General features: G+C 31.4%; 2 protein-coding genes and 1 long non-coding RNA gene across 3 annotated transcripts; 1 reads left to right on the top strand and 2 right to left on the bottom strand.

Annotated features, from left to right (window-relative positions):
- The first annotated feature begins 4,472 nt into the window (after positions 1 to 4,472).
- Positions 4,473 to 16,127, top strand: LOC121130076 (uncharacterized). The gene is made up of 14 exons (XM_040725782.2): positions 4,473 to 4,694; positions 4,911 to 4,979; positions 5,047 to 5,140; positions 5,211 to 5,356; positions 5,424 to 5,734; positions 6,447 to 6,682; positions 7,206 to 7,344; positions 14,251 to 14,652; positions 14,718 to 14,918; positions 14,983 to 15,045; positions 15,116 to 15,199; positions 15,276 to 15,579; positions 15,640 to 15,748; positions 15,827 to 16,127. The coding sequence occupies exons 2-14, from the start codon at positions 4,924 to 4,926 to the stop codon at positions 16,007 to 16,009; spliced, it is 2,328 nt and encodes a 775-aa protein (XP_040581716.1). The 5' UTR covers positions 4,473 to 4,694; positions 4,911 to 4,923; the 3' UTR covers positions 16,010 to 16,127.
- LOC121130097 (uncharacterized) lies at positions 4,581 to 4,932 on the bottom strand. The gene is made up of 2 exons (XR_005868597.2): positions 4,798 to 4,932; positions 4,581 to 4,740 (listed from the first exon to the last, which is right to left on the bottom strand). It is a non-coding gene; the product is annotated as an uncharacterized lncRNA (long non-coding RNA).
- Positions 16,125 to 16,992, bottom strand: LOC121130088 (uncharacterized). The gene is made up of 2 exons (XM_040725804.2): positions 16,778 to 16,992; positions 16,125 to 16,518 (listed from the first exon to the last, which is right to left on the bottom strand). Exons 1-2 carry the CDS (start codon positions 16,905 to 16,907, stop codon positions 16,148 to 16,150), a joined length of 501 nt encoding a protein of 166 aa, XP_040581738.1. The 5' UTR covers positions 16,908 to 16,992; the 3' UTR covers positions 16,125 to 16,147.
- Between the last annotated feature and the right edge of the window lie 673 nt (positions 16,993 to 17,665).

Genomic DNA, 17,665 nt, shown 5'->3' with positions numbered 1-17,665 from the left:
ACCATATTTATTTTCAGTTTGTTTTTTTCAAGAAAAGGGTGTAAGATACAATATAGGTAGTTCCAGAACACAGGTTTACCCCAAATTTTTCTCAGCTGTCCATTGTTTTAAAAATCATCCCCTTATTAGTGTTTTGAACAACGATGGGTGCGACTTTTTTTTTCTCTCTCGAAAATGAGACATGAGCGAATAATAGTTTCATAATATTTTCTTTGTATTGTCTTTCCTCCTTTGCTCGCCTCTTTCCTTCCCTCAATAAAATATTCTTAGCTTTTATATATTATCAACTTTTGACTAGCTTTGAACAATTATTATCTACTATTAAAAATATCATTACCTTGCTAACATTAAAAATTTAATGAGTATATCGTTGCCAACTGTCAATTTTTCTAATTCTTTGTCTCCTATCAGGGATCTGAACAACGTTTATTGGTTGAATTTGAATTAGTTCTTGTTAAGCTGTGAATACTTTTATTATTATTATTATTTTAGAGGGGGGAGTGAGGAAAGATTGCGATATAAAATAAAAGTTAAATGAAGAATAGTTTTATTTAGTGAAGATTTGGCTACCTACCAACTGATGATAGGCCATTTTTTTGTTTCTTTTTGGAAATAGGTTGCACAATATTATAAAAATAACGAATGTAGGATCATATTTTTAAATATGAGAACTTAAGAATGATCATTTGTGAAATCTATGCACAATTATTGTACATATACAGGGGTTCACGCAGAAGGGAGGAAATAGCCCCCCCCCCTCAAAAAAAGAAACTCACTAAACAAATTATTAGTATAATATGGATATGCAAAGATAAGGGGAGAAAGTTATGTTTATTCGACTATAGTCCATTCATTTATCTACTATAATTTAATATTACACTATGCAACAAAATGAAGATCTTGGAGCGTTTGCAGGCTGACCCCCACAATTATTATTCTTATTCCAGCCGTAGAACACAAAAATGAACATTCAAATCAAGTTTTAGGGGTATAACTATGATAAAGGCCTTTATTTTGAAATGAAAGAACTGCATAGGTGAAAATAAAAAGTAAATATAAGTTGATACAAACATTTCAGTATTTGAAAAATGAATTATTCATTACTTTATCTTGATTACAACTAATAAAAAATGTATATATCAAACAAAAAATCTTTTTAAATTAAGACCTTACATAGAAGCTAATATTTTTTTATTTATTCTTCATGTGCTGTATATTCTAGTTGAAGTTATAGAATATACCTTAAATTTCAATTTAAAAAAAATGCATTTAAAGAAAGTCGATTTTGATTGATTTTTGTGGAATTTATTCTTTAATATTTATTAGGATATTTAAATGTATTAAGTTGGCAAGGTTGCGTGAATATATATTAAAATAATATTCCGGGGGAAGGGGGATTTTAATCGTTTAGTATATTTTTTTCTAAAATAATTAAGTTGTAAGGGTATTAAAATAAGTTTATTGATTCTTTATATTCAAAATAATTGATTAATTACAATCACGAGTGATTAATTTTTCCCGGGTTATGAGTTTTTATTAACAAACATACATCTACTGTAATATAATATTATAGTTGTACTAGGATGTACCCTTATTATAGATTTTATTTCGAATTATTTTATTAATACATCCTAAGACAAACTCGCTAATCATCTTCCTAATTTTTTCCGTTAGTAAAGTAAGTCGTTTTTTGGATTTTTAATTTTTTGGGGCATTTTCGAATCGACAGCCCATACCTAAAAATAACCTTGAGACACGGGAAATCGATCTTGTTTCATAAAAAAAAAACTTACCCGGCAGAGCCCAGGAATCTGGTCTGACCAGAATGAAACATAGTCTAAGCTATGTAACTCAAAATTCTAAAAAAAATTATCTTATGTCTAAAGTCTGTTCCTGTCTCTGTTTGTGAAATTAACATCTATATTATATATTATATTATAGTAGATGTCTGTCCGCTAATAAAAACGCATAACTAAGCTAGTTATTTCAAAATTTGAGATAGATACATACCTTAGACATTAAATAAAAGTTGTTTTGAATTCTGTGTTCGTACTTGGGACTAAGTTTAATTCTAATCAGACCATATTCCTGGGTTGCGGAGGTCAAGTTTCTTTTTTTCCTAATAAGTTGATTTTTTTTCTATAAAACTAGATCAAAGTTATTTTTAAGGTATGGGCTGTCGATTCAAAAATGTACCAAAAAAAAATGAAAATCCAAAAAACGAATTACTGCACAAACAGACCCCTATCCGAATATTTGCTCTCTACTAAGAATTATCTGCATCCTACCAGTTACAACCTGTGATGCAAAAATAAGCTTTTCTGGTCTTAGGAGAATCAATACTGTACTGAGATCGACCATGAAGGACTTCAGACTGACAGTACTTACGCTGATGAACTTTAATAAAAGTATTAAGATGGAAAAGGAAGAAGTTGTGATAGGTTTATTCTGTTGCAGCCTAGGATACTTTTTTCTAGTATTTAATCAAAACTAGAATATAATTGTATTAAAAAGTATTTAAAATGCTTGGTTTTTTCTGTTCTCCTTTTCTCCCAAAGAGGAAATTGAGTCTATGAGTTTATTAAGTATTGATAGAGCAGTGGCGCATGTCCAAAATAATTTGCAAGTTTTATTTTCTTATTATTTTTTGTCGATGCTAAAAAATTACCTCCCCCCCCCCTCTTCCAAATAAAATCCTGCGTGCTTCCCTAATACATCATTATTACATAAAAATCTATTTAAAAATGTGAAAATGTTTATTTCTAAGTACGAAAGAATAAATATTCCTTCATAAATAAAATATTATTTTATGCAACTAATTAACGTGGTCTCCCTGACAATATCAAGAGGGTTCGGAAGGAGTGTAGCTTAGCTGTCAATGCTGTTCATTAAATTAGCTGTGAGTAGCTTTGTGATGAAGGAAATTCACACAAATTTGCCATAAGGCAAAGGGAATATACACAAACCCCACTCCGTATCTAGCAATAATATATGCAGATATTACACCAACGTTAGTCCTCAATTCTACTCCGAGTCTAACAAGGACTTAGACCTATAACTCCATAACAAATCCTCAGGCTTACTCTTCTTCTTTCACGCACACGTTCTTTCATGTACACTACAGTAATTTTGTATTTACACTTATAACAAAATCCCCGTTTTAAATCCTTTACAGGGTGCATGAGATAATTTTTCTGCACAGTTTTATTTGATTTCATCTTTATCTGAGGGAGGAAAGAAAAACAAAATATAATCGACCAACAAATTATATTTTCTTTTCAAACCTTTTGGAATCAGACAAAAAATTTGTGCACAACAAGCAAAAAGGCAATTGGTGAGTGATGGTCTGGAAGTTGAAATTTTCTCGTTAAGAAAATCTTCCCAAAAAGAAAGGTCATAAACTGACGAAATAAATAATTAGTTAGACTGTGAACCGAAGAGGTTAAGAGGGCCTTCAGAACAAATCCTCCAGCTGCTCAAGTAATGTGACTGGGCGTCGTTGAGTCTGATAACAAGAAGATGGGTCTATATTTCTTCGATTAAAGAAAAAAAGGCTGATGCCGAGCCTACTAAAAGGTCTTGAGGTGCACTTCCTTGTCGATTATGAAGGCAAACTGACCTGAGGGAAATTATTTATGGATGAGGATCCATTTCATAAGTGACGCATGGTCCAAAAGTTTAGGGTTGAAATTTTTTCCTATTTCTAAGATAAGTTAATCTGTCCCATCCTCAACAGTTCTTAATTCCTTTGGACTACAGTGTGAGAAGCATTTTCAAAGGAAAGTATCTTAAGACCTCTTACCACAATGTGAACGAGTTGAAGGCGGGCATATTGGAGCACTGGAACCAGATGTCCAAAGAATACATCTAGAAAACCTGAGCCTGGTTTCATTCTCGTTGTTGTGTATGTTCCATGGATGAAAGGATCTTCCTCTCTCCTTCCTCTCTTCTTATTGTTCATATTATTATTTAAGATGTGTTTTATATATATGTAAGGTACTTACTTTATTATTCTTAGTATAAATACCTGAAGATATTGTTGCTGTCAGACTAGTTAATATACCTTTGCCTTATTCCTCCATGTCACTCCTCTTTCTCTCGGCCGTCCTGGATTCCCTGTTATTATAGATTGTGTCTTACACACCTCGTCAAGACACAACTCTCGTTTCCAGAATCTGAATATTTCTAAGGATTGTCACGTTAAGTGATGCTAATTATTACATGGAAGAACTTTTTTTTTGTTGAAAAAGTTTTTTAAATCAAGTTCCTATATTTATATATTGCACGGTGATTTTAAAATGGTTAAATTTCGATAAAATTATCTCCTGCACCCTATACAAATACAATCCATGACAATATGTAAGCCTATAGCCTGTACATGATATTATGTTAGGTAGAAGTGCTCTCTTATTGACCTGATAAGTTTTTAGAAAGGCCATGCTACTTGCTCTCTAACCCCTACTCTTTCTACTGACTTCGTTTTAGAGAGCTTCTAAACTATGTATCAAAGTATTTTATTCGTAGGATAGACTTACTTTTTCAAGGTCTTATTACGAAAAATTAAAACAAATAACAAAAAATAATAGCGAAAATTGGAAATCATTCATTTTGATCCTCCTATATTTTCTGTGTTAATATTTTATTCAAAAAACCTTTTGTGAGTGTATAATTTTTAATATTTCTTCATTCATCAGGTAAGATTTATTTATCTCCTTTTCCATCAAGTACAGATCCAGATACCTGTAATATTGAGCTCTTTATATATAAATAGAAAATTAATTCAGATATCATATTTACCACTCATTTTATCATAAGGCCGTCATGCTTAATTCCATTTTAATAAACACCTTCTTAATAATACATTATAAGATTTTAAATTAACAACAAGACTACTTTATATTGGATTTCAGCTTTGAAAGTGGTATGGAGGTTGCTGAAATACCCAAGGACATTGTTTCTACAGATATAAGTCCGAATAGGTAGATATATCTGTGGGGTTTCATATAAAAATTAACAACTGCTTATGCTTTTATTTTTAACTCTTAGTGAGGATAGGAATGAAGGAGATCCTACTGATGTCGTCTCGGGAGAAGATATTGTTATAGAAAAGGCAAGGAGTGAGGAAAGGATCGGAGAGCATGTAAGTGACTCAATCATTTGAATTCAGATGAATACTTTATTCACATAGAATAACGAGATTCGTATGATAGGATGTGAGAAAACCACATTCTCGTAAGGATTGGAATACTCCTTGGATACGGAAGGACGGAAAGGGACTTAAAAAGATTTTCCGAAACGTTCATGGAATAGATCCTGTAGCTGCTCCCGTCAAAACCTCTCATAATCACTTTTATAGGTACATACATCATGAATCATGATGGTTGAGAAAATTGTTCATGAATGCTCTAATTTCTTCTTCTTAGTGAGCCACATTCCTTGTTGGGCCCAGAGCCAGAGCCCATTCCATTAGAAAAATTGGAGGAAATGAGAGAGGCTATATCTAGAACTCATGAGTTACAGCGAAGTGAGAAAAGACGTGAGGAAGAGTCACTCCGGACTCATCGACGAGTAGATTTTGAAGAGTCTGATCCCAGGGAAACGGGGTTTGAAATTATGAAACAAGAGAGTCACGAAAAAGGATCAGAGTCATATTGTCAAGTAGAGAAGTCACAATCTACTTTTGGATCGCAACAATTTGAACAGCAACAAATGGAAATGACGAGCCCAACTCCAGGTTCTATATTTATTTGATGTTTTATTATTAAGGATGTGTTAGTTCTATTCCTTCTACTTTATTCAGAGTATGAAAGAGATCCTTAATTTGATCAAAATAATTTTAATTCGAAATTTTTTGGCAAAATGTTGACTTTAATAAAATTCTTGAGGTTCCTCCATATTTTTTTTTTTCTTTTATGTTTATTGTCCATCAAACATATGAAGAAGAAAAAAAAATTCTTTGATAGGAATATTTTGACTCTATATATGTAAATGAAAGCACTGTTGTAATTATTACAGTGATCAAAAGTGTTTGCCCCTCTATTTCACAATGGAAGCAAGTCCATAGTTGACATATTTTTGAGACTATATATAAATATACATATTTATGAATCCTAACCAGTGATTTCGCCTTTTATAATGATATATATGTTTAATAAAATAACATTATGAGACAAGCAAGTAAACTGTATTATATCACTACATTCATGCAAACATAAGTCACATACCCTATATGCACGCAGGCACATAAAAAAAGGCCAAAGAGTTCTTTCGGACGTTTGAACTTTCTTTTCATTTCCCCCCTTTCCTTGTTATCCGAGTAACATTCATTAAATTCTATCCTACTTCATAGAGACTCCTGCCGTAATGAAATGATATCCACAACAGAATTTCATCCTATATCGTCAAGAGACAGTTAATTACTTGTACTATAATTATAATTATTATAGTTTGTCCAGAGGCTGAATTTTGTGAGGGAAGTGAGCCACCAGAGCTAGAAGAGATATACGACAGTCACAACCATATTCAAGAAGGTGGAGAAGGAATACCATCGTCAGTGTCAAACTCTGAAAATATTTTGTATGACGTTCAAGAAGAGGGCTCCCTGGATCATAAGGAAGAGAGGGAACAACAACACGACCACTTGGAGAATTTGCAAAGTTATTTAGATTTGGAAGAACTCAAGGTGAGATACTATTATATCAGTGACTATCATTTAGACTATCCCATTTTTTTCTTCTTGGGACAATCAAAAAACTGACTTTGGAATATTTTTATGTCTAAATAGTTCATTTTAATGACTTTTGCACCATCTCGAGAGTTGGGATGGCTGTTGATCAACAAGGAGGATATTTATCCTTTGAATAAAACAAGGAAACTGCAAATTATTTAACACATCTTATCCCCTTAAATGACTTAAAAGAAGTTGCCCAATGTTTTTTTACAGAAATCTAAAAAATGTATTAAGAATGTAATTTTTTGACTCATATAATCATACTTGGAAAGGTTTAGGGGCCTAAAAAAGATCCTGTATGACCCAATATCTCATTTTCCTTTTTAATTGAAAGGGCTTCAAATTTTGCCAAAGTAAGTTTTTTTTTATCGTCCCAGAAAAAAAATAACTTTGTACAAAGGGAATAAAAGTACTAACAAGCACAAAACGGGACAGTACTCATGTATAACTCCCTAATATACCTATTTGATCATAGAAAAGTATGGAAAAGTTTACCAGTATGTCGTCAGGGCACGAGCCCTCTGCAGACGAACTCATTCAAGTCCTTAAAAACTTGGAAAATTTGGCTTCCTCTAATACACCCATGTATTTGGCGCTTGTACAGCTGATTGAAGGTAATTATGAATTGAATTATCTTTCTCTCTCTCTCTCTCTTTCTATTTATCTCTCACTGAAGAAAAAGGCTGCATTTTAAAGTTATATTTTTTTTGTGTGTGAGTTTCTATCGTTAAAAAATCAACAAAAAGACAATTTTTTTTTTTTTTTTTGTGATTTTCTTCTCAGGAATTGTGTCTAGACCAAAAAGGAAGGATTGAACTTGGATAGCTAAAACATACAATATATTGTTACAAACATATTATAGCCTTTAATATAATCATTGATTAGGAACAACTGTCTGGAACTAACCAAATTTTATTTGCATATATTTACATATCTTAGGCCAAGTATATTTTTTTCTTTTCTTTTCGTGTCGTAGAGATTCTTCATCCAATACATACATATATACAGAATTAAGAAGTAAAATCCTGTAACATAATATTAATTGTGAATTTAAGAAAATTTGAGAAATATAATCCTTGAACCTATTTCACATTTTATTCTCCCTACTCTTACATTAACAGAATCATCCTTTCTTCTCAAATAAAATAAAACATTTTCTCTTGTGAACGATGGCATATAAACAAACTATTACTAAATTATAGTCTGCAAGGTGGTGCAACCGTACTTAGATATATATATATATAGTAATGCACAAACATGTAAAGAAGCAACTATAACTCCACAACATGAAGAGTCATTGATGGGATCATAGCAAAAATATAAAATACATAGAGGTATGATACAGAGGAAGTCAAAGGGAAATTCTTTGACGTCTCGGAATCAGACGAGAGAAAAAAGATAGTTGACCAAAAAAATCGAGAATCATTAGTATTTACAACTATAAGCTCCAATAATTTTATCAAGTTAATTTACATTTATAGAATGGTAACTTTTAAGAAAATTGATTGGGCCTTTCAATCTATTGATTCATCCTCTGAAGCAAACCATATATTCACATTAGTTAAATTTATTTCAAAATGTTATGCAGGTATAATTCAAGGAACCAAAGTTCGTGAGCATACTCACGAATTTTTTTCCATTTAAGAATAAATTATTATTGATTCTTGAGGTGAATTATGTTCAGAATAATCTCCCAAATCCATCATTAATACTTTGAAAGTCCAAATAAAATTATATTTAAATTTAAAAATTGGAATAAAATATTTATATATTTTATAAAATAATCTAAGCAAAAATACTTTATTGATATATCTAAACTCATATAATTATGGTAATACCTCCTGATTATTGTTATAATAAACATTTAAAAAATTTATTATAATCAAATTTCTATGTTTTTAACATACGTAACTATTACAATTCGAATGTTATGGTCAACTATTTCTTCTTTTTTGAGAGCGTCAACTACTTCTTCAACGCATCACTCTATGTATTTTATTTCTACAGATAATAGTGATAGAAAACAGACACGCCGTTACCTTTATTGTATGACGCAATCTTTTCTCCAAAAAGAAACAGAAAAAAGGCCAGATATCATTTGGCAGTTAGCCAAATAAGCAATCATACCAAATGGTATTTATCTTTTATCTGCTCTCAGAATATCACTCTCATGTTATTTATCCACCATTTTTAAAATGAATTACATATATACATTTCGTAATATTATAATCCTACATATTATTTTATATGATATATTACTTAGTAATATTTTATGAAAAGCGTAGCTATAGGTACTTAAGATTAGTGTATATAGCCAAAATTTCTTCGTAGAAATAATAATAAAATGGTAAATATACATACAACGACTACGAGGGATCAACAAGACATTGTAGTCCTGTCCTTTTGGGTACGGAGCATAAAGATAGAATAACTTATTACTTCGTATATTTATCAAAAGAATAAATTATGAAAGAGCCAAGACTAAAGTATGAAATATTTAGACAACTTCAGCCATGAAATATCTAGTGAGATGAGGGAATCGACTAGAGACAACAAAATACATTGGGTATTTTGTTGTTAGCGAGGTAACGCCGTGCAGAGTGGTGATGTGAAGAAAAGGCTGACGCCCTTGACCAAAAAATTCCAAATGTATTAGTAAAAATTGATGTATATCGCTTCAAATATCATTATGTTCGATCTTCACTGTATTTTACCTATGGCTATATTTTCCTTTATGGAACTCTTCAGATTTTATACAAGTATAGAGTGATTCATTACAAGATCTGGAGTAATTGATTAAGAAATAACTGTACTTCTTTTCAGTGTTTTGGTCAACTAACTTTCAGCTTAGAAAAATTTCCCTTGCTTTTGCTCAACGCCAGCACTCTATGACTATGTGAATTATCTCTATGGGTGGGATTTATACAATTTTAACAATATGATAAAGGTGCAGATTCTTAATCCATATGTACAATTTATTTTCTTATTCAATACATTATTTTTACTCCCTTATGTTTAAGTCACGTGGAATTATGCTTGTGTAGGGGCCTTCACTGGATTATATTTAGGGGTGGGCTTAGTTTTGAATTTTTCTTTTAAATAAATTCTAAAATTTGTTCTCCACAGCATAATTTGATCAAATTACACTCCCTTTTCCTAGAAAAGAAATCCTTATAAAAAAATTCCCTCATTCTTACTTATTTCTTCCAGAGCAATAAGTAATTTTTTTTGTTTAAATTCTGTCATTTGAGTTAGAGGCTACAGTCCCCCCCCCCTTTGGACACCCCTGTTATCTCAACCAAATCATTTAAATTTAATACACAAATAAAAACATTATCCAATTAGAATCGAAACTTAGACTGTTTTTTTTTCTATTTATACAAGACATATGAGTTTTAATAGGTTATTTTAAACGATGAATTTAGAGATCGATTTTTGAAGGAGTATGTGGAATGTACATACTCTATATTATAATAAAAATGGTGGTATTTGTTTTAGATGTAAACTTTTGCCAAATCTTTAGGCATAAAATAAAAGTTTCCAGAGTTTTGAGTTACTTACTGAGAGCTATGTATAATTTTGATCAGACCAGATTCCTGGGTGGGATCTCATGGGCAAGTTGTTGTTTTTTTCTTTCTCTATTCCCCCCATAAAACAAGATCGATTCTCCGTGTCTGCAAGTTTATTTAAAGGTATGACTCGTTTCTACAAAAAAAAAAAAAAAAAAAAAAAAAAAAAAAAAAAAAAAAAAAAAAAAAAAAAACGAATTATTATACCAACAGAAACGTATTGAATACGAATTAAAAAAGGGAATTAGGTGAATAACTACAACAATAACAAAGGAAGAAGAAGATTTTCTTGGGTAAAATACAGTAATACACTCTTTTAGCTCTTGCCTTGTTATTTTTGCGTAAAAAATTATTCACTGGACAGCTTATCATTGTAAATAAAGCATTATTTTTTTAACTGATCTGTTTGTGCAAACAATTTTTTTTTTTCATCAAAAATATCTGAAGTCTTAGATTTTTTATCAAATTCAGTTTTCTTAGTTTTTTTTCTCGTGTTTTTCATAAAAAAGACAATAACTATTATTTGATAAAGTAAATAGGATTTTTTTATAACTGATTTTTAAGGTGTTCAAAAAGACTATATCTTTAAAAGCAACTAATTAATGAATGGTTTTGGGTTTTATCTGAAAACTATCAAAACTTCAAAATAAAATTCTTTAAAAACATATTTTTATTTTTTTCTAATTTTTGTATCTTTTAAATTAAAACCAGAAGGATCCATTTTATGATTTTCATTTTAAAATAAATGCTAAATTTATTTTAAAATGAGAGGAAGAAATGAGATAAATGACGACTGCAAGAACAAAAAAAGAAGAAGAAATATTGACAATTTTATTATGTAACATTGATTTGCGGAGCACAACTATCACAGTTGGGTGTCGGTCAGAAAATCCTAGACCGGTCCGTGGTCGTTATGATTTTTCTTGGACCAAACTATTTCAATCCTTTCAAAAGTTCTGTCTGGACCAGTCTCATGGAACAAATCGCTATAGACCGATTTAAAGGAAAAATTTTGCCATATTTAAAATTAGTTATTTTCGAAAAGACAATTATAAGGCTACACCCCACTGGGCCCAGCTGACGAAGCCCTGCTACTGATTTTAATCTAAATATCTTGCTCAGAAGGGATTTTTGAACAACTCTTCAAGTACAGTGAAATAGAGCCATAGTTCATAAACATCAAAATAAGTTAATTATTTTGATGTTGATATGTTTTATTTCAATATTGAAAATCAAATAGAAGCATCTCGAAGTACATAATATCAACGGGATATTCAAAACTGAAGGTTAGATACATATATTATATCTCATATTTGAAGAGATATTAAGATATACCTATATGAAAACTTCAGAATACGAGTATTAGAAGAGACGGATAATGTGGAAAATTCAACTTTGTACCCACGATAATTAGAACATGTAAAGGTCCAAATAATTAATTGACCAATAGTTTCCTTAAATACAGCTATTAATAGAGTTATTAATATCAAAATATAATAGGTTGATTGTGATTGTTTGATTGTGAAATCAGTTAAGTCGCAAGTTTTTAAATATAAATTCAATATTCAATTTGAGTCTCAAGTCTCCAGTTCAAGCCCCCATCTCATTGATCGAGTTAAACTGTTGACCTCCACAGATTATAATTATGTTGGATACAGAGTTTGATTTTCTACATTATTCGTCTCCTCTAATTACTCGTAGATATCGATTAAGAATCTGCCTCTTTATTTTTTTTTTCTTAAAATGTTATTTATTCGACCGACATATATTTATAGAACTCATGGTCAAGTAGCAACTAGGTATTAAACAAAATTAAATTGTGTTGTATATTTTGTTTCAATCTTTTATCTGTAAGACGGCGCCACTATCCTTGGATTATGTTAACCAAGCTACTATTAAGTAAATAAGACTCGTAGCAGTCATACCCAATTGGTTCATAATACTTTTTAGATATTATATTTATTAATTTTAAATATATATCAATAACATAAACACTCATTAAAATATTTGTTTAAATGAGCAAATAATGAAATAAACATGCTTAACGGCATACCATGTATAAACTAATGTTCGGCCCAACTGCGTAATCCTAAGAGAGGCGTGGGGGTAAAATTGTAGATACTATTTCATGGAGTAGATTAGAATAGATTTAGATTTATTTTTTGAGAAAAGATATGTTAATCTTTTCGGCAACTGTAGAATGTTACTCATCGCCGAAGCAAATCTGATCATCTACTAAGATTTTGATTAAACTATACTCTAAATTAATTCATTTGAAAAATTTTCAATTGTGGGGTTTAAAATTAAATTGTTTTCAGTTTTTTTATTGTTTTGATAATTAAACGTCTTTCCAATAAGAACAGGAATAAAGTTTCTTGGCTATTTTATTATTTCTATGAAGATATTTTGGCTATCAGATAGAAATTAAAAAAAATAATAATATATAATTCATTTTAAAAATTGTGGAGAAATGGCAATGATACTCATGGAGTACTCAGATTTTCTATGTACATACATTTGGCATGTATGACTTATTTGGCCAACTACCAGATGATTTTGGGCTTTTTTCTGTTCGTTATTAAGGAAAGGTTGCCTGATGCAATTAACGTAAAGACATGATATATATATATTTTTTTAAGAGAAACTTTTGAATGACTTTTTTTAATACAAAATTGGACAAAAATTCTGATATTTTTTCATAAGACTCATTTTTATTTTTTTGACAGTTATTTCACATTATATTTGCGAATTTTGACCGGAGAAAAATATATCTTTTGTTGACATGAGGAATTTTACAACATAATTCCAATTGTGATTGATTTAGTAATGTCCCCTATTTTTATACAGACCGGCAGTTGCCGATACAAGCTGTTGTATAATAATCATAGCATAAACAATGAAATAAATATTTGTGGACAAAAACGCCTGAACGCAAAATTATATACTTAATGACTTGAGTAGTAGATATATAAATTAATCATAATACTCTTATATAATTATCTATTTATTCCCCACAAAATATGTCATGTCATCATGAATAAGTAATACTGATCCTTTCTTCTTTGTATGTATTATTAGACCCTCTTCTTTTCCTTCGAATCATTGTTTCCCTTAGGGCTGAAATAAATAGTACGTCAAACTGTAGTCAACATATGTAGATAATAAAATAGCTTGCATGTTTATTACACTCAAGTATGTTGAGATTGTTCTTGTATGTATGAGTATTCACGTAATATGTAGTTAATTGCCTTATAATATAGTAAGACTAGAGATGTGTGACTCAACTCACAGGATTCAAATCACAAAGTTCGAATACTACTAGTAAATTGAGTCAAACAACTTAATTAAGATGGCACAAGTACACTCAACCATTTTGTAGTGCAGTGTAGTAGACTTGTTATATAAGGCTCCAGAAAGCCTTCAAACATTGGAGGGGCACAAACCAAATTTATTCCTTTTGGGGGAAAAACTACAGAAAATATGTTAGAAATTTTGTATTTAAAAAGGTGAGAATTACAGGTAGAGATGAGAAAATTGTCGAAATCCTTGCGATTTTTGTTAAGTTTATGAAGGTACCCTACAAGCTCTTGATTTCCACAATTTTCACATCTCTTATTATGGTGAGTGCAAATGCAGCCGCCAGCACACGTATATACAGCCCAGTATGTATTTCTATCGAGAGTAATTGTGTCTTCTTAATTAATTCATCTGGCTTCCGACTCGAGTACACATCGCTGTTCATCAAATTCACTGAATGATCTCATTTCATACTTATTATCATTGTTTTAATGGGACTTGCCATGAATTAGTCATAATCGTATGTTCGTACACTGCCTATGTGAATGTATATTACATAACAATATAATAACTAATGCTTAGCTTACTTGCATCTTGATGTTCTTACATTAAAAAATCTCATATCATAATCCTTAACAAATTTGGCTTTTATAGCTAACCAATCAAACTCATTTAACGATACAATGAATCACATGAATGAAGATGTTAATTTAACAACTAATGAAATCCTAAATACTCAAGAGCAAAGAGAGGACGTTCAATGTGAGAAGAAAGAAGGTGAGGATCGGTCAGTCGAAGAAGAAGAAGAAGGAAGAGGTGGTATGCCGGCAAGGGAGATGAATGAAGATACAGAAAATAATAAAGAAGAAAAAGTACCAAAAGAATCTTCTGAAGCCGAAAAAGTTCAGGATGAGGTCAGCATCATTCAAGAACAAGAAGATATTTCTATGAAGAAAGAAAAGGATCCTGCTGACCTTATGGAAAGGATTGCTGTCAAGAAACAAGAGGTTCGTCGAAGAGTTCATGCCGAGCCTAGAAAAATTAGAATTGTAGCGGGTAAAATCGACTTATTTTTATGTATTGCATTGATAATATATATAATCCTGGTAACTCTTTTATAGGTAGCCAACATAGGGCTTCATGGCCATGCGCACCAAATGTTACAAACACAACCTGTCCTAAAGTAATTGAGGTGATTCTTGGGGAAACAGAAGAGGACTCCTTTAGTAATAGAAAGGAAGTTGCTGAAAAAGCTGGTTTAAAACACATTGACGTCATCGTTGGGGATGATTCATTTTATCCTCAGCTATTTGAGGATTTTGGTAATAATTGTACAAAAAAAAATATTATGAAGCATTTTTAAACTTTGTTCATTTACCCTCTTAGAGTACCCATGGAAGGGCTCCCTCCGCCCTGTCTCTGACAACATGCATCGCCATGAGAGTAGAGGTTAGTAAATTGTACACTTAAAATTGATTATTACCCCCTGCTTTACTTGTATACATTTGTATTTACACAGATTTTGATGACGAGGGTGTACCATGGGCCAGTTCTCTTCGGCATGTACCTGACTCCCAGAAAAGAAAAAAACCCAGCAAAACCGGTAATAGAATTTTACATTTGTACAAAAAAAAACCTCACGGATTGATTAATTCATGCCTACAAATGTATTCTTCCAGAATCTACGACGGCTCCATGGGTAGGAACCCTACGACATGTAAAAGCCACAAATAACCCTCCCAAAAAGTTTACAAAACCCCAATTTAAAAGATATCCCGATGAAGATGCGCCTAATCCATTTCAATCTCTACGTGGAAAAGATGCACGCCCTGCCTATCCCCTCACTCCAGCTGCATATGTAAATAGCTCATCCAAGGATGGAGACGAGCTTGCAGGGAATGCCAATGATGATGTAGATCGCATCAGAGCCAATTTGAGAGAAACTCGAGCCATTTCCAATGCACTGCTTCGTGTCCTTATGCCGTAAGCATCATAAATACATAATATATATACATATAAATAAATTCACTTCTTTTGTGTTAGAAAATTGTTAAAGGAGCATGAATCAAAGTATGAACCTCTTAGCTTTGAGGAAAGTCAACGGATCATGCAGGAAATTTTGTCACAAAAAATTGGAACAAAGGAAAATGAGGTAGGTACATACGAGTATAACGGGTTTTTGTTTTTCTTGACTTGATTTGTTTTGGGTATGATATTTATTTTTTTATAGGCATTGAATGATTTAGATCTCAATAAGGAGATTGATGAGGCTTTATTGGGTAAAGTGGAGGATGACTTGAAATCAGCCATGACTGCAAAGAAGAAGAGTGATGGGAAATCCAAGAAGAAAAAGAAGAAGGTTACATCCCCTAAAAAGGTCGATAAGCCTGTAGAAGCCGTTCCTGCTCAATAATGAATATATTTTGTTTACATCCTTTGCTTTTTAGATTAAGTTAAACCTGTAATTTTATTTGCTTTGTAATAAATTGTTGTGTGCTTTTTTAAAATAAATAAAAAAACAACCAATATAACACACTATTAATTCCTTTATTTAAGTTCTATTAAAAGGAGGGAAAAGATTCCGATCTGCAGGTCCATGCGATGCAAGTGGTAGAACTCCAGCGTTATGATTCCCGTAATCTACAAAAAACTCCCCTTTCTTATCCCTAGTTCGGAGCTCCACTGTTTTCTCAATGATGATTTGTCCAAAGTCTGGAAGAGTATTTAGATTTTGTCTTTCCTTGAAAAATATCTTTTTCCGAAGAGGTTTCTTAAAATCCGGTAAAGTATCATTCTCTAAAATGGAGACCTCATTGTTTAAAATTATAGGTTCCCCACGAAAGTCCCTCATAGGCCGTATATAAAGAATGGGTGGACGTTCGTGTGGGCTATGTTTTTCCTTGAGCAACTTCTTTGCAACACCTGTAATATCAAAAAAACTACTTGAAACGTAATAAGAAAACTATAATGATATTAATTATTGTTATTTTGCAATACATTACAAAGTAATGATTAATACTGTTGTTTTTTTTTTTTTAAATCATCATCTTGTATTCCTACCCTTCACACAATTAATTGCAAAAACCTGTTTCATTTCAAGCTTTGTTCTTCAAATTCAGTTCTTGCATAATGGCTCAATCGTTGAGCATAAAGTCTTCTAAATTTAAATTTTCCAACTCACCTGGTTTTTTAAGTAAATCATTCCGAGATTCCTTTGCTGACTTTCCTAATCTTTTACACTCTCCTCCTTTGTACTCTGCAAACAGCACCAAAAAATAAAATCCCACTCGTATAACAACTGAACTTTTCATGTTAGTTCATGCATAGTTTCTATTCTTATACACAATACATGGACTCCTCACTTGGAGTCCCAGTACTTTAATGAGGATCATTTTTTAGTGATAATACTTTAGTTAATTCTACTACTCTTTAAGTGTTGAAAAGATGCCTTTATAGGCTTTACATAATAGAACCTGCCTAGCTTATGTTACGCCTTTGTCGGTCTAAGAAATAAAGAGTATCGTATAATACTGAGGCAATGATGAGATGATTATACGTATATAGGATTCTTATATAAATTGTATGCATACTACGTTAGGTCAAAAGACAATGAAAATATTATCTAATCCACATATTCGCAGTCCCATCTACAATTTACAAAACAGCTCGGAGGTTTTAATAGATCAGAAATCCTTTTGAAAATAGGAAGGGGGTTCGAATAGAAATATTTTTGTCAAAAAGGGGATTTCTCAATAAAAAACCCTCTACCAACCATATAAAATCAGATGAAGAATTCATAGTAAATAAAGACAAATCCAGAAAAAAGAAAAGGCTATTTTTCATATGAAAAGTGGACTATATTCGGATTTTCTTATATGCGAAGCATATTAAAAAATATATAATTTTTAGATACTTTAGAAAATATGTAATTTCGAAACTCCCCCATTTTGAGGCAATAGTTTTGAGGTAATCCTGGTGACTAACAAGTAAACAGAAGGAAAAACATAATTAATTAGGGTGAGCCAAGATGAATAGAAATACAAGGTTAGACAATAACGTAATCGGGCTT

This window comes from Lepeophtheirus salmonis, chromosome 1, assembly GCF_016086655.4.
Source record: "Lepeophtheirus salmonis chromosome 1, UVic_Lsal_1.4, whole genome shotgun sequence".
NCBI classification, from domain to species: Eukaryota; Metazoa; Arthropoda; class Copepoda; order Siphonostomatoida; family Caligidae; genus Lepeophtheirus; species Lepeophtheirus salmonis.
Note: the sequence above shows the minus strand (reverse complement) of the source record. Positions and strands in the feature narration are given on the sequence as shown.

Bases quoted from the DNA above. Each gene is read 5' to 3' on its own strand.
- LOC121130088 (XM_040725804.2), bottom strand. From the start codon at position 16,907: ATGAAAAGTTCAGTTGTTATACGAGTGGGATTTTATTTTTTGGTGCTG. The intron at 16,519-16,777 runs GTGAGTTGGAAA...TTGATATTACAG, and splicing joins TGATTTACTTAAAAAACCAG to GTGTTGCAAAGAAGTTGCTC.
- LOC121130076 (XM_040725782.2), top strand. From the start codon at position 4,924: ATGGAGGTTGCTGAAATACCCAAGGACATTGTTTCTACAGATATAAGT. The intron at 5,141-5,210 runs GTAAGTGACTCA...TTCGTATGATAG, and splicing joins AGGAAAGGATCGGAGAGCAT to GATGTGAGAAAACCACATTC. The intron at 14,919-14,982 runs GTAATAATTGTA...TTACCCTCTTAG, and splicing joins TCAGCTATTTGAGGATTTTG to AGTACCCATGGAAGGGCTCC.